Source organism: Lissotriton helveticus, chromosome 9 (assembly GCF_964261635.1).
Source record: "Lissotriton helveticus chromosome 9, aLisHel1.1, whole genome shotgun sequence".
Lineage (NCBI taxonomy): Eukaryota > Metazoa > Chordata > Amphibia > Caudata > Salamandridae > Lissotriton > Lissotriton helveticus.
This window is the reverse complement of record NC_136070.1, coordinates 614,121,018-614,140,656: the sequence shown is the minus strand read 5'-3', so window position 1 is coordinate 614,140,656 and position 19,639 is coordinate 614,121,018. Positions and strand designations below refer to the sequence as shown.

The 19,639-nt window shown below is 41.0% G+C and overlaps 1 protein-coding gene across 1 annotated transcript in view; it reads right to left on the bottom strand.

The window, feature by feature from the left end:
* Window positions 1–19,639, bottom strand: part of PRX (periaxin) — a 280,710-nt gene that overhangs the window by 25,055 nt on the left and 236,016 nt on the right. The window contains exon 5 of the mRNA XM_078660654.1: window positions 18,736–18,895. Within this exon, the coding sequence (XP_078516780.1) occupies window positions 18,736–18,895 (160 nt within the window). The remainder of the gene's footprint in view (window positions 1–18,735; window positions 18,896–19,639) is intronic.

The following is a 19,639-nucleotide window of genomic DNA, read 5'->3' as shown; positions in this document are numbered from 1 at the left end:
CTAGTCGTTCCTTGAATGGTGGAATTAGTATAGTGAAATATGAAATTTGAGTTTTTAACCACCATACATTTACCATGTGAATAAAGCATAGCACATGGACTAATGTAATGGTTTTTAAATCACGTATCACTCCCCCACGGCCATCACTTAGATTTAGAAGTGCATCCCTGTCTCCAGGTGTATGCCCGCCCTCTATCAAACCAAGTTTTTAGAGGGCGAGGGCAGCCAATGACGAAGCATGACACCGGGCGGTGTGTGAGGCCAGTCCGTAACTTTTTATGAGATGCCCCCACTGGTAGTGCATCTTTACAGAACTCTGTGGATAAAGATAGGAATTAATTCAAGGGGCAGCCCACTTTTGTGTATTCATGAGATAGTGGAGGCTGGCTCGCCCTTTGGCCCCGCGTCTCTGGTTACCACCCTCAGCAACATTGCTGGGGTTAGTGTGTGTGGAATGTCACAAAAGGTTGCTAATTGGGGACCAAGCTATTCTCTTGCTCAATGGAGAAGCAATGTTTATGTATGGGATATATTCCTACCCTAAGAAGGGTTTGAATTGAGTTACTAGAATATATCTCACTATTTCCAGTATCCATAATCCCGCAGCATAGATAGACTCATCAAAGACTTTACGCACCAATCTCAGAAGTCTGCCTGACAGCAAAAGCTATGCTATCTGCCTGGATGGTTTTAGTCATTGCACCGATCGAGAACTGACAGATGCGGTTCTTTTTCAACTGAATCAAGAAAAGAAAGAAATCTATACAACCAGTGGTGACTGCCATCATTGGCCCGCGTGGAGCAATACATCTACATCCGGTCATTGAACCTTCCAAATACCAGCCCGGAAACCAAGAGGACAGCCATTGTGCATCCAAGAATTGCGAAAATTCACACGTTCACTAGGGGACCCGGCTGGGTTTCTTAGTGAGTATTTTTAATTCACCTGCACACGGTTTTCACGCACATCCCAAACACTCTAGAAATTCCTAAATCAGATGTCCCTCACATCGTAGGTCCTGAAGAGACCCTACATCCATAGTAGGGTCGAAACGCCATTGACAATTGGGAAAAGCGAACCATTACAACTGGCATTCTATTATTATATAGATGTTATGTATTTTGAAAAAAGAAAGTGGTCGCTTTTGTAAAAACAACACAGTTTTTTTTAAACCTGTCACATATTGCTTCACAAATGTTATCTTTATGTTTTGGTTCATAATGTCACTTGGGGCACAGTACACAACTGTAAATATCTTTGTTATAAGTATAAAACGTTTCCGCTACATTTGAAATTTCAATATAAGTATTGAAGAACTGAATCAGTGTGTCTGAGTCTCTTTCTATCTGGCATCTCAATTCGATCCCTGCAAATATATATGCGATTTTCGCCTTTCTTTCTCTCAAAATTACCATTAAGTATCTTTTCCATAGGAGCCACTGTTTTTCCTTAAGATACTTAATCACCCTGGTTCCGTCGTGAGTAGGGTTCCCTTGTTTTTTCTTTAGGACTGGATGGTTTTAGGTACATTAGCTGTAATTGTATTAGAAGCAGTTTACACTCTCATATAAGAATATGAGTATTTAAGGAAGGTAAGTAGGGTCTGTAAAAATGTTTTCCATTATTTGAACACTGTTTGATTTGTATAGGTGGTAGACACTAGTTCTCATTTGTAGGGCCCGAGAGTTATTTTTATCATAAGACTTTGACCCAGAACATGAGAGAAAGGCAGAAAGTGAGCAAAAAGGAGAAAGAAAAAAAGTGGAAATGATTCACAAGTGGAGAAAAAAGGGATAAAAAATAACCTGCTAGCAATAGATACAGACAGGAAGTGTCGGGAGGTGGATGATAGAGGCATAATACAACACAGCCTTTGTATTCAGCATTCCTGGCATTCAGCAGCACTGCCATGGTGCTCCTAAAAACAACTTTGTGCCATTGCATTTATTTAAAAATTTTCGATCATTTTTATTGCCATTTTTATGGTGCAAAGCAATATGGATAAACATACCGGGGCTGATTTAGCAACTGGTGGATGCAATATTGTCCTTCAGGGTGACGAAGGACTTAATATTCGCCATCCTGATGGATGAAAGCCTGTCCAAATTATGGCGGTTCCGTTCAATGTACAAAAAGTTTGGTGGACAGTTGCTGTCAGTTTCAACAGACATCTGCCAAACCCTTAAAAATGTTTATTAAAACCTCCAAACACAGTTTTTATTATTGAAAAAAAGCGAATGATCCCCACACGCTGGGAGTTTCCTCCCAGGCACAGGGAGTAATTTTCCTTTTCTTCTATCCCTCTCCAACAGATTTTCCCCAGGAGCGACTAACAGAAGAGAAAACATCGGCCCATCTATTCTGATAGAGAAGACAATTTGATGGCTTTACTCCATCAGGTCGTAGAGAGCAGCTTTCCATCAATGGCAACATTGGGGACTTCTTCGAAAGAAAGCTAATAGTCCACCCGTACCTACATAAGGTGATAGGAACTTCAGTTTGGCAGACAGGGTACTCTGTCAACTAAACTCTAAATCACCCCCTTACTCTCAACTACTTGTCAAAGGAGAGGACAAAGCATCCCAACAACTGCAGCCCCCATTCCAAGCATGGGTCTGCTACCATCATTTATCAAATAAGCATTTACAATGCAATGGTCTCGTCTTTGTTAAAGTTAGAGCTATTGGCATTGCTCATGACATTATTTTTGTTTTTAAAACATATAAAAAAATGGCATTGTCATTTACAATGCCAATAGCTTAATCTCTCGCAAATGCGAGACCTATTACATTTGCACCCACACACACACAGAGCAACACACAGAGCCACACGCACCCACACACACACAGAGCCACACACTTTCGTATCTTTCGTATCTTCCGTTACTGAGAGTCAGGAACGGAAGATATGAAAGAACAGGAGGGATACCATCGATTACAAGCTCGGCGAGGTATACACTTGGGCAGAAGTGTATGCCCGCCGACGCCAACCAAAAGCATATAATCTGTATTCAGCTACAGACACCTTCTCATCGGAAAGTGAGGTGCACACTAAAAAACAACCTACACATGTAACAGTTGTATCTGAAAGACCCACTACCTCAGAGTCTGCGGTTCCTTTTTTAGAAGAAGGCCCAGAGGTCCAGGAAGACCCAGGAGGGGCAAAACAGCAGAAAAAACAAAAGAACCAGAGAAAAAGGACAGAAGGGTCAAGAAGAAATAACCAAATTTAACAACTTGGTGATAAACATTTCAACACATAAGTTTTCGGATTTGGAATTAAAAATTCTACAGAAAGGCCAATCTTTTGTACCAACGACCAACTCCAACACACTGGAATTAGAGATCAGCTTTTTCAAACTGATGAGAAACATAAGATTACGTAACTATTTCGAAAATATGACACCTGTAACCATCCAGCAAGATGAGATCCTTTTGGGTTTACGCCCCGCAGTACTTTTCTGGCTCCCGCCAGTCACAAAATCATAGATACCTTCGAGAACTTGGTGAAACAAGATATTGCATCTTTACAGTTCCAATCTCAACTAAAACACTGTAACCTGACTATGAAAGAAAGAAGCATCCTCAAGAATCTGTCAAATAATCCTAACATCACATGTCAGAATGCAGACAAGGGTGGAGCACTCGTTATCATGGATAGTTCATTCTATGATCAACAGGTACAAATCCACGTGACAGACACTAATACCTATGCACAACTTGAATACAATCCCACCAATGAATTCAGATCCATATTGGAAACCATTCTTCAAAGTGCAATTGATCAGAACACTATTACGGAAAAAGCCAGAATATTTTTGACCCAGGAAAATCCAAAAACACCCACATTGTATATGCTTCCAAAGGTCTACAAGGACCTGTACAAACCACCATTCAGACCAATAGTGTCCACCAGAGGCAGTATACATGAACCAGTTGGTAAACTGTTAGACAAACATTTACAACCTCTAGTCACTAAGATTCCCACATATATTCGAGACACCACTGATTTTTTGAAGAAGATCAACAATACATTGGTATCAGTGGATGATGAACTATGGCTATGCACAGTAGATGTCAAGGCGTTATACACGTCTATTCCTCACAATCTTGGAATAGAGGCCGTAGAGGAGGCAATTCTCAATTCAGACATTAAACCTCAGCTACAATCATTTTTGATGGAACTACTAGTGTTCACACTTTATCAAAGTTATTTCACTTGGAAGGATACGTGCTATCTACAACTCAGCGGCACCTCTATGGGCAATTGTGCGGCACCGGTGTACGCAAACCTCTTTATGCACCACTTTGAGCAACACAACATCCTCAATCAATCTCTGTGGATGCAACATGGCAGAATCTTTTTACTGACATTTATATTGGGTCTGGACCCAATGAAAAGTTACTTGAATTTATACTCCATTTAAACACTATCAATAACCGCATACAGTTCACATGGACATGTGATCAAAAATCCATCAATTACCTGGACGTTCAGGTGCAATTGGTAAACAACAAATTCACCACGACTTTATTCCGCAAGGATACTGACCACAACAGCACACTGCATTACTCTAGCTTTCATCAACAAAGATTAAAAAACAACTTACCCCTCTCTCAACTTATGAGGTTGAAAAGAATCATATCTGATCCCACAGATTGTTCCAAACACATGGAGAACATGTACAAGAGATTTATTGATCGAGGATGCCCAGAATCAGTCTTGACGAATGCTAAGACCAAATGTGACAACTTAAACAGAGAAGACCTACTCTCTCCCAAAACAAGAATTGATAATAAACGCATGACTGTCGTTTCCAAATACTCTACATTGAGTAACAAATGCCGCAACATCATTTTGAAACATTGGCAGTTATTGAGTAGGGAATCTGACTTCAGGGGTCTCTTTCAACAGACACCCATCTTCTCATACACCAGAGGTCCCAACCTGAAAGAACTTCTTGCACACCCAAAACCTACCACCATCATAAACAAATACCGAGGTTTACAACCATGTTACAATTGCAGCAATTGTAATAACATAATCAAAGGTAATACATTGCATCACCCTATGAAAGGCAATCGCATTCAACTAAAGGTCAATGCTACTTGCAATACTTCCAATGTGATTTATTTGTTGAAGTGTCCTTGTGGCCTTTGTTATGTTGGCCATACAGAACGAAAAATCAGGACAAGAATCCTTGAACATAAAAGCAACATTAGGACCCGTAATACTAAATCTACAGTAGCAGCACACTTCTTGGAACATAGACACAGAGTTGCTCAACTACAGTTCACTGTGCTTGAGAATGTGTTCAACATTGAGGGCATGAACTTAAAAATCAGACTGCTGCAGAGAGAAAATGTCTGGATTAGATACTTGTGCACGATGCAGCCCACTGGTCTTAACAACCGTATGGAATTTCTTTGCTATTTATGAGTGTCACCTTGCATCATTGTTACGTGATTATCCTCATTACGATTGTTGGTTGTAACTTGGTTCACACTTAGACGCATTTTGCCTTCACAGTCTGTTTTTCTCTTTGCCTTATTTTTTCAGATGGCCCCTATTTGGGATGTATTATGGCTTCCTGTTTATATTTCCCACATTTACCCTGATTGTGTCTATCACACTTGATTTTACCTGTATACACTCCCCACTCTAAGATGGCTCCCGCTTTGGAAGCTTCATAGTCCTATGTCTCTTTCGTTGTCATTGAACGTGCCGTTTTAACTTTATTAACAAACATTAACACTGATGCATGCTCGCTAACGCGCTCCAACGTACAGGCAACTTGGTTGCCCTTGGACTGCTTCCAGTAAGTAGTTTCTCACCCTCGAGTCTCCTTAGCATGTTTAACCGCTGTGTAATTTACTTGTTTGTTCACAACTTGAGCGAATCTTGGGATGTAAAAAAACGGTTGTGTACTTAATTCACCTTTTAACAATTTTTGCATTTGCGTTAATACAGCGCTCTTATAACACTCTTTGACAGTTCATCGAATGTGCACCGGACCTCGATGTCCGATAATCGTGATTTTGAACTTTGGGATATTTAAGGGTCACTTGAATATTTGAGACACCGCAGTATCCACGATGACTACTGGGCGCCACGCCACACTACACACATTGGTGGGTGTAGGCTCGTCTTGTTTTTATGTTGATAACTCATTGTTTCTACTGACGATTCACCACTTTCTTTAATAATCCATGACTAATTTTTTTCCAAGCCTTCCGCTTTGACACGCTGGATGACTAATCACTAGTGACAATGGCTATGTTTAGACTTTTTAAGCTATGGAGGGCTACTTCCCATAATCAGCCCGTTTATCTTTTCATTTTCAGAAATTTCCCCTGACGAAGGGCTTATGAAAGTCCAGAAATGCATAGGGATGGATGTTGAAGCATTTTGGATGTATATATTGATGGTACAATGAATTAACCTTGTTGTACAAATCAAAATGAGAATTTGATAACAAGAAGAAATTCACACAGTAAAAAAACTCTTTGTGAAAACAACGTTTTGTTTGGATCAACTTTATTATACCCACCCTTGGGTAGTGCATACACGGTGCGCAGGGGGACAACTCCTATCAGGATTTGCCCTATAGAATACCCCACAAGGGATGTCAGAAAACTGTGTGTCGAAGATTCAGCATGCAGGACCCCGTGTCAGCTTGGAAGGAATTCTCCTCTGATTTGCAGAGGGGAATAAGGGTCTTATATACTAGAGTCATCACCCCAGCGTTCCTTCTAGAATCAATATGTTTTTAAAACTATCATAAATGTTTTGAAAACAATCATAAATGTTTTTCCAAACAAATGCGATCATGCACAGCAGGCTGTTGGCCAAGGATTAAAAAAGTGGTGACCCTTATACAGAATAGTTATGCCGTCCCTGGGACGTGTTTATGTACCTCAGGTACAATGTTATTTTGCTAATATACTAAGAGCCTGTTCACGAAGAGACAGGAATAACTGTTAGGTAAAAGGTCACCCCTCAGAACCGTTATTGTCGTGTGCATGGGACAAAGTATGTAAAAGGTGGCATAAATGACAGGACTAGCCTAACGAACATGACAAAGCCTTTGAGAAGAAATGTAAATGATGGCTCTATTCACTTGTTATACAAAGTACCAAAATATACCAGTTAAAAAAGAAAACTGCACAGTGAAACACTGTTGCTTTCGTAAATATGTCTCTTGTGGTAGAGTTACATGCATTTGAATGACAGCTATGCCTTATGCAACATTGACCGAGAATATTTGCAGAACCTTACAACTGTCTGTTTGAAGTGCTGTGCTGGTGCCTTAACTGCGGTTGACAGTGACGCGGAACCTAGAATCACAGTTACATTTCTTCATTAAAACTTCTATGCTTGCTCCCTATTTAATCTTTTAGCACAAAGCTCCTACAGTAAACCTTTTCTTGGTGAGAATCCAGTATGGAAAATAGCATGTGATAGAACATGTACTGAATTATAAGAACAGGCATTATCTACATAGAACAGCTGGTATTTTCCCAGGATGACTTTTTCAATAGACTAAGGGCCCGAATCTCCCAGGTAAAATTACATTTTTGTGTACGTTTACGATTGTTTGGTATTCACAAAGGGATTTACGAGCAGTAGCTTTCTGAGTGCGGCGTCTCCACACATAAAAAGATAGGACAGTTAATCAGTAATTACAAGATGTAGTCAGATTGACTGTATTGTAGAAAGGCAGAGGGCAAAATTAGGTCACCAAAAAATTATAAATGAAAATATACTCTATAGAACAATCAGATATTATTATATGAACCCCATGCTATACGTGGTTATTTGTGAGCTCTCTGGTTACAAATGTCGTACTACTCCCTGCCATGTTTCAGTCCAGAACATTGAACTTCTGCCAGCCTTTGTATGAAATGTAGGCAGTTATGCATATCTCTAAATTAGATTATCCCTAATAATTTTTTAGGGTAATGCAAAGTGTAGCAGTCCATCAAAAATGCTAATTATCCGCCCCCGGTAAATGTCACTATGAAATTGTTATGATCCATTTTGCAAAAACGAAGAGGTTTGAAATAGGCTAATATTGATATTTAATACCCTCTGCACTCAAAACACATAAATAGAGGGACCTGCGAAAAAGCAGAAATCAGCTTGCACAGTTTCATTCCTTTTGCATGATCTCTCATTTAAAAAATGACTCTAAAGTACAACAGAAACTTTTGCCCACAATAAAATTGCTGCACAAAACATAAAATCTGATGAATGACTCTAGAACAGGCTGAAGAAAGAAACTGCAGAACTCTGTTTGAAGAATAAGCAACTCCTGGGTGAAAGACCACTGATTTAAAGTGCAAGTTTAAGCTTGTGCTTGAGTTAGAATAACCAGCAGTTGAACCTGATGCGGTGAAACCTCCTTTTCTACACTTCCGGTTTCAACCTGTTCTCTTCATTTGAATGGCTTTGGATTTTGGATACTTTCTCACTCATGATTCTGGGGGTACAAGTTATGTTCTGATTTGTACAGCATGACAAGCAGCTGGAAATTCTGGTGATCATTTTGGTGTTGCCAGCCACAAGGTCAGGGCCCCTAGTCTGTGAGTGAATACTTTTGTCAGTGATTCAAGGTAAGATACATTGGCCTCGGACTCAAACATGAACTAATCAAGTTAGTTTCTCTCTCTGTCCCAATTTAACCAAGATTTTGAATTTTATTTTTTAATTAGACGATAGATGACGTGCTTTCCATTTTATTTTTAAGGCCTGCATATATAATTATCAGTCATTTAGGAATCCAAACTTCAAGATTTGCAGTTTAAAATTCATCAAATTGGGGCTATTCACAAACTACACTTTATAATGAGTTTAGTAGTATTACAATAGTACATGCAAACACTTTTTATTCACAACACTTACGTATTATCTCTCACGTAGTACATTCATACTTTAAAAATTCGTACTCAAAACATAGTTTTGGATACATAAATGAAATACACAATATAATCTCAGTTTTTGAGATAGTCGAATTCTTTTTTTTTTGAGGTGGGGTATCTAAATGCAGGTCTCTTCCTCCAGCATGCAGAGATTTTCCTCCACATGCAGTGTTCTTTTCCAGGTGTGGTGGTCTCCTCCCTGTACGGTGCGTTCTATGCCAAGTAGAACGTAAAATACAGTTGTAAAGTTCCTAGTAACAAACTTTACTGTGATAGATTATGTTTGTGCAGATTCCCCACCTAAAGTGAGGTTGGTGGAGACATGCAAGTCTACTCTCTGGGGTAAGTTTACACTCCAATATGGCGATAGCCAAAGTAGTAAAGTTACTATAAAGTGTGAGAGTAAATTTACACGTGGGTAAATCTACACATGTAAATTTACTAGAGTGAATAGGCCCCATAGACTGCAATCCGTTGTCAACTAAACTTTTAGTTACCAGTAATGTTTCATTATCCTATTCTTAGCCTTACACTTTAATTTCTCTCAATGTAAAGCACTCTAACCTTTTTCAGGATAAATGTCCATGCTCCCAATATATATATATATATATATATATATATATATATATATATATATATATATTCACTGAAAAAACCATAGGTTATAGACCATATATAGTTAGGAATTAGCATTTACAAAACCTTGAAAATTCACTGAAAAAACCATAGGTTATAGACCATATATCGTTAGGAATTAGCATTTACAAAACCTTATTTTACTCACACAAAACCATTGAAATTCCATATATAGTTAGTTGCACTAACTATATATCGCGCACCCGCAATCCACTGCTGATGATGTCACATATTACATCATTCATGACATGGTCAGTGACATCACTGATGACATCACTGATGACATCTCAAATGACATCACTGATGACATGACTGATAACAACATCCAGTGATTTTTTGTTTCTGTAAAGTTTAAATATGTCTTACATATTGAAGATTGAGTGGATGTGTAAGTGTCCGGACGAAGGATTTAGTAGGTGCATGACTAACTGTATGAGTGAGTGATTAAATGTGTCTCACTGAGTGCATGGGTTAGTGACTAAACTGTCTTAATTTGTGCATCATTATGTCTGTTGTTCTGTAAACTGCTGCATGTGTTGATCAGTAGCTGTATGAGTAACTATATGGGTTATTGATTGATTGCCCAAGTATTTGTATGGGAGACTGAGTGTGTGTGTGGCTGGCTGGGAGGTGTGTGACTCTGTGCAGATCAATGTGTACTTGTATCAATGATTGTATAAGAAGGTAAGTATGTGTTACTATATGTTTGAAAATGTAAGGTGCTCTATGTTTAACTGTATAGACAAGAAAATGGAAGTGTCATTGATTCTTTACATGACTGACTAGGTGAGTGAGTAACTCCATGGATGAGTGGCAGACTGTGAGTGTCTGTATAGGTGTATGAGTGCATATGATAGTGTTGTAAAGATGAGTGATTGTATGTATGAATGATTGTATGGGTGAATGAGTGAAGGTGTGTGTAGACGTAGGAATCAGTGAGTGCGTATGTAGTAACTAGTATTGATGTGTCAATGGTTTCAAAAATTATACACTGTATTTAACACTGGGTGAAACAGAGGTTATATTAAAATGTGAGGAGATGCATTGTATTGTCACATGAATGATATCATCAGTGATGTGGTCATTGATGTCAAATGAGATGTCATCAGTGATGTCATTTGAGATGTCATCAGTGATGTCATCAGTGATGTCACTGACCATGTCATGAATGATGTAATATGTGACATCATCAGCAGTGGATTGCGGGTGCGCGATATATAGTTAGTGCAACTAACTATATATGGAATTTCAATGGTTTTGTGTGAGTAAAATAAGGTTTTGTAAATGCTAATTCCTAACGATATATGGTCTATAACCTATGGTTTTTTCAGTGAATTTTCAAGGTTTTGTAAATGCTAATTCCTAACTATATATGGTCTATAACCTATGGTTTTTTCAGTGAATTTTCAAGGTTTTGTAAATGCTAATTCCTAACTATATATGGTCTATAACCTATGGTTTTTTCAGTGAATTTCAATGGTTTTTTAATAGCAAATATCATAAGATGTCGAATGTCAAGTACGTGGTAAGTAAAAACATTTTCGTGTTTATGCACACTGATCTGCTTTGAATGCTGCCCCCCCCCCTCATTTCTATTAGGAGTACTCTCTCTTTGCAGATAGTGAAAGGTAGTTAACGCAGGCCTTTGCCCCCATTGTAATACGTCGTGCCTGCTTCTCTCTCCATTTGATTGATTGTTATCCAAGCATTTACTGTTTTAGAATTGGTTCTCTTTGGTTCATTCTCTATTTACAAACAAACACAGAGTCGCAATACTCTGTTTAGTCTTTGCAGATAACGAAAAATCGTGTAAAAAAACAAAAGGAATCGAGCAAAATCAGTAGGCCACTAATGGGATCTCTTTTTGACCTCGCTAAAATAGAAACATTAGGAACAACCCCTCATGACAAATACGAAACTAGTGAGATGAACTGAACTCCACACAATGATGGCTGCAAAACAGCTCGGCTCCGCCACCCACCCCGCCCAAAATAACGATAAAGAGCGGCTGCCATGATTGGTTGCGAAATGGCCACGACGGAGCTACGAAATGGTGGTGCTCTCATGCTAACCCCAGCTTCAGTCTGAAACATCCAGAAACACTGTAGACTACCAATTCGATCAGTTCCGGTAGCGCCCCAATGTAACCCGGTAGAGAAGAACTAGCCCTCCCCTCTTTGACTGATGGTTCTTGTTGCCTGTCCCTTCTGTTGTCATTTAACAGAACTATTTAGCCTGCTGAAAGGGGTTGTGTTCCGACCGCTGGTTGGTGGAGACATTTTGACTATATTCTGGACCTGCGTTGTTGCGTAATGCGTCATATGACGCGCCGCGTTAGCGCATCCGGAAGTCATCCGGGGCGCGACGCGCAGCGCGTAACGTAAGCATAACAAGTCATGTGACTTGTTAATAAAACTTTTCATTGGTTCATTTTACTTTTCTTATTCTAATGATGAAAGGCTTGGTCATATGACCTAAAAATTACGCTTTTTATTACTTCCGAACATTATTTTTTCTTAAATATATGTTATAATGTTCGAGGCTAATGTACTTTTCCGGAAAATTTACAACTGTCCTGCAAGTAAAATATATTCTTTTTTCGAGAAAAAGAGCGTTTCTTCGTCCCATGACGGAGCCGTTGAGCAAAAGAGGGTCGACCTGCTGTCTTAGTCGCCGATACGCCTGAATATGAGATTCTTATCGATCACTTTATGTTGCAGGAGTAGAAAACACAACAGCCCTTGACCATTTATCTTTACTGCGTTCCTGCGTATTATACCTTTTACCCTTCATGTAATTGGTCTGCTTTATTTCACTTGCCTTTTAATGATTCTAAAACAGTGACTATTATTAAAAACGTTACCAATGTATATACTACTACCATGTTTTCTTTTAAAAACCTTTATTGTGAAAATTTCATTATACAAATACGAGCCTATAACCACGTGGGCCGGCCACGGAGCAAACTGTAATCGTATATGATGAGTAGACATTTACACTGTAGAGGAACGTAACGGGCGGGCCATTAGGTTGCAAGAACTAAGGTGTCTAACAGTTGCGGAATTGGTGGACGTACATTTTATAATTAAAATACGACAGGGCCAGTTACAATAAAATTATCTAGATATACATTTGCGGGCAAGTACCATGGGTGACGTTAATTCGAACTTTCAATAGTACAGTAATCAATAACACATCAGAACTTAATATCAATAGGGATGTCGAAATATTCAATCAATTCTCGTCCCCGCCCGCCATGTGCTTCAAAACTGCATACGTATCTCGTGATTTCAAGGTTCTGCAACCAGTACACAACAAGGAGTTACGAGTCCCATTTATTCCGGCGCCATTTTGGGCGAGGACGGGCAGGTCCAGGATATAGTCAAAATGTCTCTAGCAACCATCGACTATGATGATGTTCATATGCTGTATTTATTAGAGTAACACTCATCTGTCCACATGAAATTAATTTGCCACAATCTAAACATGTCATTTTAATCTTTCCCTTGCCTCTGATGCTGTCAGTGCCACTTCTTTGATGAATGTACTGGCAGGTCGGGGGTTCTCCTCCAAATCTCTCTTTTATGCAGCACTATAATTAATTGGTGCCACCTCTCCATATGACGATGCATGGTATAGTTACCATAACTATATTTTTTTTCGGTTCCTCTGGAGAGTACATCGTGGCAGATGAAGCGTGTAACGTACCGGGCATTTACCTTTTTTTGCATGTACAGGAAAGGAAAAAAAAATCGAGCGTCCGAGTTCTAAGGTGTCCCAGGGCCATTTTAGTGCACCAGGCCCAAATCCAAAGAACAGGCCGCCATTTTGAGAGTCCTGTTGCAGCCGCCTGTCGCTGTAGCATCAAGAGCAGCCGAAACTCAGCTGAATGGCAACTGAAACGGTAAAGGGGCGCCCCACTACAGCAGACGAGCCTCCACCTAGGAAGGCCCGTTCACGCCGCCTCCCCCCCCCCCCCCCTTCGGGCACCCCACGCCGTTATTCGGAGCAGTATTGTAGGATGGCCACACCAGTGTGGCAACTTGCTAGACATCACCTCGGTGGTAACCGAATCTCAGCGCCTTGTGGTGTCTTCTATTCAGAAAACATTGTTGCGCTGCCTTTGGCCCCATTCGCACATCGGTCCGCTACTGACGCCATCTCACAGGCTAATGGGGCGCCCCACGCCGAGTTTCAGCATTTTAGGATGGCCACACCAGTACAGCAACTTGCTAGACATCACCTCGGTGCCATCCGGATCTTGGCATCTCAGCGCCTTGTGGTGTCTTCTAGTCAGAAAATATTGTTGCGCTGCCTTTGGCCCCATTCGCACATCGGTCCGCTACTGACACCATCTCACAGGCCAACAGGGCGCCCCACGCCGACTTTTACCATTGTAGGATGGCCACACCAGTGCACCTTACTAGACACCACCTCGGTGCCATCCGGATCTTGGCATCTCAGCGCCTTGTGGTGTCTTCTATTCAGAAAATATTGTTGCGCTGCCTTTGGCCCCATTCGCACATCGGTCCGCTACTGACGCCATCTCACAGGCCAACGGGGCGCCCCACGCCGACTTTCAGCATTGTAGGATGGCCACAGCAGTGCGGCAACTTACTAGACACCACCTCGGTGCCATCCGGATCTTGGCGCGTTGTGCTGCCTTCGGCCTATTCGCACATCGGTCCGCTACTGACGCCATCTCACAGGCCAACGGGGCGCCCCACGCTGACTTTCAACATTGTAGGATGGCCACAGCAGTGCGGCAACTTACTAGACACCACCTCGGTGCCATCCGGATCTTGGCGCGTTGTGCTGCCTTCGGCCTATTCGCACATCGGTCCGCTACTGACGCAAACTCACAGGCCAACGGGGCGCCCCACGCCGACTTTCAGCATTGTAGGATGGCCACACCAGTGCTGCAACTTGCTGGACACCACCTCGGTGCCATCCGGATCTTGGCGCGTTGTGTTGCCTTCGGCCTATTCGCACATCGGTCCGCTACTGACGCCGCCTCACGTGCCAACGTATTTTCTCCGCATTTTATACCCTATGCCGCATAACAGGTCATGTGACTTGTTTATAAAACTTTTCATTGGTTCATTTTACTTTTGGTTTCCTAATGATGGAAGGCTTGATCATATGACCTAAAAATAACACTTTTCATTGGATGAAAACTTTTTTTTTTCCCAAACGATGAAAGCCCCACCTTGTTTCTGGATGTTTCAGACTGAAGCTGGAGTCACCATGAAAGCACCACCATCTCGTGGCTCCGTCGTGGTCATTCCGCGAGCAATCATGGCAGCCGCTCCCCACCAGAAGCCTGCAGGAGTCGGGGGCCCCCAAAACTTTTGATGAATCCTCAAGGCGGAGGGGACGCTTTCGAGAATGGGGTCCAAGACCTAGCAGACAAGCGTCCGATTTCCAAGGTGTCCCAGGGCCATTTCAGTGGACCAGGCCCAAAAAGGAAACAGCCTGCCGCCATTTTGAGAGTCCTGTGACAGCCGCCTATCGCTGCACCGCAAGAGTGGGCGCAACTCAGCTGAATTGCGGCTTTTGACACAGTGGACCAAAAGCGGACGGAATGGCAACTGAAACGGTAAAGGGGCGCCCCACTACAACAGACGAGACTCCACCTGGAGAGGCCCGTTCACGCCGCCTCCCCCCCCCCCCCCCCCCGGGGCGCCCCACGCCGTTATTCGGAGCAGCATTGTAGGATACCAAAACCAGTGCGGCAACTTACTGGACATCACCTTGGTGCCATCGTTCTGCTGCCTTGGAACTATTCGCACAACAGTTTGCTACTGATGACCCACCCCCCCCGCGACGCCCCACGCCGGATGCCGAAATCAGTGCGGCACCCAGGCAACATCACCTGGGTGCCGTCCAGAAATCTGGACGTTGTGCTGCGTTGGGACTATTCGCACAGCCGACCGCTACTTCGTTGTTTTTCCCTAAAAATGTTTATATGTTATTACTGTTTTTGTTTTGTTGTATATATTTATAAGTTATTAAAGTTTTATAATCTTACTACTTTGTTGGAGTGCTATATATTTTTAATGTGACACATAATTGTAAAAACTTTGATGTACAAAGAGTCATCCCTGGAATCTTCCGCTTCAGGCTCGGTCCCCTCCCCAATCACAATACAGGATGGTTTTCAGATAATAGGAACGCGTCTGCTGTGACGGATCTCATCGAGTGTGGGCCTTGATCTACTATAACTCCTTTGAAGAGGGGTGATTCTTTATAGCTGGGGCCATAAACTACATCTGCAGGGCTAGCTGATAGCCTAGGACCGGCCTGGACAATCGGACACAGAGGAAAAGAAGTGTCAGAGGGTGCGGTAGTCAATAGGGCGAAAGGGAGGTGTCGGGCGGGCACAGGGTGTGATTCTCAGGGAAGAGCAGCGCAGATGGGGGGAGGTTTATTACCCATGCATAAGACAGAGAGCGGGGGTGACCACTGCCTGGGGGAGATGCTTGCGAGGGTGGGGAGCCATGCTAAGGATCGACAGCGTGCAGAGAGTGGGTCTGGTCAAGGCATCTAAAATGACTGCCGTGCACGACAAAAGTGTGGCATTTGAAAAAAGGCAAGATGGCGCAGACAATGTTTTTCAACACTTCCTGATTTCCTTCTAATCGAACGTTAACAGACGTTGGGGCATATTACCAAAGTTAAGCGATATTTATCCCTAACGATGCTTAGCAACGAATTTTTTACCGCTAAGCATCGTCAGAAATTATCGCAGATAAACCTTGCTATTATCAAGGTTTATCGCAAATACGATAAAAACGACCGCAATGCATTAATATCGCTAAAAACTCCGCGATATTCATGCATTACCGAGCTAATGCTCTTAGCCATGTTATCCACCTCCCATTGGATAACATGGCTAAGAACTGCTCAGGGCAGATGGTAGCTTTTGGAGATATTCGCGCTTATCGCGAATATTTCCAAAAGTTGGTAATAGGAGATAGCGATGTTAGCGACTGTTTCCAGTCGCTAACATCTTGGCATGCCCACTTTGCATGTCATTAGTGATAAATATCACTCACATGCAAAGTGGGGCCCAAGATGGTCGCTATCTCCTACTAGCGGTCGCTAACTGGTGTTAGCAACAGCTAGGTAATACAGAGATAATTTTATCTCCGCAAAGCGGAGCGCTGTTACAGATATATATCTTTTTTTGAACGTTAATTTCTCAAAATCCACTGAAGCACATATATTGAGTCCTAGCAAAGGCACATCGAGCTACCAGTCCCTACAATTTTGCCAAGTTTCGTGCAAATCCATTCAGCCGTTCGATTATTATTACTTTTTTTTTTGCCCCGCGGGGCCCTTTTAAAACCTCCACATCAAACCTAGAGGGTCAGGGAGGATCTACTATGCCCCCTTATGGTCATTTGCCCCTTCGCTTTGGCCTCCTCTTGTCTCTCGATCCTACCGAGAGACAAGATGGCGGCCGCTACGGACTGTTTGGAATGTTTACAGACGCCGGAAAACCAATCAGCTTCGCTTCACAAAGCTCCGTAACGCGTAAAGTCCGCGAACCAGAGCGCTGCCCGGTCCGCTGTTACAGATATATATCTTTTTTTGAACGTTAATTTCTCAAAATCCACTGAAGCACATATATTGAGACCTAGCAAAGGCACATCGGGCTACCAGTCCCTACAATTTTGCCAAGTTTCGTGCAAATCCATTCAGCCGTTCGGGCTAAAAGTGAGGCCAACCGCCCTATGGAAAACTCAATGTTAAAAACACGTTTTGGGACCCCCCTTTTTTCTCGAACCCCCCCCCCAAATTTTCAAGGGCTGCTCAGAAACAAAATGTGCCATTTTCCTGAAAATTTCAGCCAATTCCGTCCACAAACGCCAAAGTTATTAGACATAGAATTTTCAAAAATCCCATAGAGAAAAAATCCTAACTATATATACCTACTGGCGACCGCCAGTAGGTAATACATACATATATATATATATATATATATATATATATATATATATATATATATATATATATATATATATATATATATATATATACCAGTCCCTACAATTTTGCCAAGTTTGGTGGAAAACCATTCAGCCGTTCGGGCTAAAAGTGAGTCCAACCGCCCTATGGATATTAACATGGGGAAAACACGTTTTGGGACCCCCCTTTTATCTCGGCCCCCGCTTGACGAATCCCCCCAAACTTTCAGGGAAGGAGCGGAGCGCCGCGAGGCAAAGTTAAGGAAAATTTCAGGAAGATTCCTCAACCGGCGCCAAAGTTATTCCCAATAGAATGTTGCGATTTCCCTATGGAAAACAATCCTAGCTATATATACCTACTGGCTATCGCCAGTAGGTAATATATATATATATATATATATATATATATATATATATATATATATATATATATATATATATATATATATATATATATATATATATATATATATATATATATATACATATACATATATACACACATGTATATATATATATATATATATATATATATATATATATATATATATATATATATATATATATATATATATATATATATATATATATATATATATATATATATATATATATATATATATATACCTATTGGATACTATGAAGAGTGTGGGACAAATCATTTTTGACCATTCAAATAGACTTTTAGTTTTATTGGAACTACAGAAGCCAAAACGAGGACCATTGTTAAAATAAATCTACAACCAGATAGTTTTAAGATGTTTAGACAAAAGATTCCTGTGACGGTAACGTAGCCTGTTATGTTTAGATATCTGATATCTCTTTTTCCCTAATAGGGGTGTGCATTGAATCAGTACCCTGTTGTAGTTGCAATGATCTGACAGACACAACCATTGCTAGGCTAATCTCTAACAATAGTTAATACACAGGAAAACATTTTTTTTTATTGTTTTACTATATTTGAAATTTGGTTCTGATTTGCAGGTTCAAACCTGTGGCCTGCACGTTTCAAATGGATCTCCAGAGCAGTTGCATTAACACACTCTGCTATTGTACTTGTTTGCAATTCAAATTCTGCACAATCCTTCCAAACGTTGTGCTCGCTCTGCCCCTTCTTACCCCAGTCAACTTATACGCCCCATGTTGGCACAGACCTCTTACATTTTGGCCCAATAAACGATGTGGAAACTAAAACACTGCTTACCTTCCTGTAGACTCAAGGATTTGGCAGCAGGAGAATCCTTTTGCACGTCTTTGATAAAAAGACCACTTTTTCCACCGCCCGAAACACTGATCCCGCTCACTCCAGCCTCTGCTTCCGTTTCCATGACGATCTGCACCATCTCGGTTTTCTTCACATCCTCCTGACAGGAGAGATACATTCCGACAATTCAGAAGGTGAACACCAAAGCACAAAATTTACTCTATGAAGATATCAGCTATGTTTCTGTGTATTGACCACAAAGGGTCAGAATAATTAAAATAAACCAAATGTTGGTTCTCTGAAGTTATGAAAGTAAATCGTTAATCTTTACAACAGTTTTTACACATTTAAAAAATTCTCATTGCAAATCCAATTTTAAAGTTCATGTTCTGCTCTCTAGAGCAGTTAAATGAGCTGGAAGGATAATTTAAACAAGCATTTGCAATAGGTCTTGCACTTCTGAAAGTATGAGCTTTTGGCATTGCAAATAATAATGTTTCTTTGATTTTTGTGTTTTTTTCCAACAAATATCCCAGCAGTAACATAAGTGATAAAAGAAACTCCACGAAGAAAGGAAAGTGTGTAGTACTATAGGCTGTTACTAGGTGTCGCTGTGGCGTTGTTAAAGGACCTCTATTGGCCATATAAGGTACTGCACCTTTAATACAATTATAAAGAGAAAAATTGCAGCTGAGCATACATTTCCATTTGCTTTTAGTGAAAGTGAGATTTTTGTTAGCTTGTGTTTAAAAAATGCACTATTAAAACCAACAACAATGGTGCATTTTTACATACTCAAGTTAAACAAAATCTAATTTTCAAAAAAGACAAATGGAAACATATGCTCTGCTGTAATCTTTCTCTTTATAACTCCATTAAGGATGCAGTACCTTATGTGGCTAAT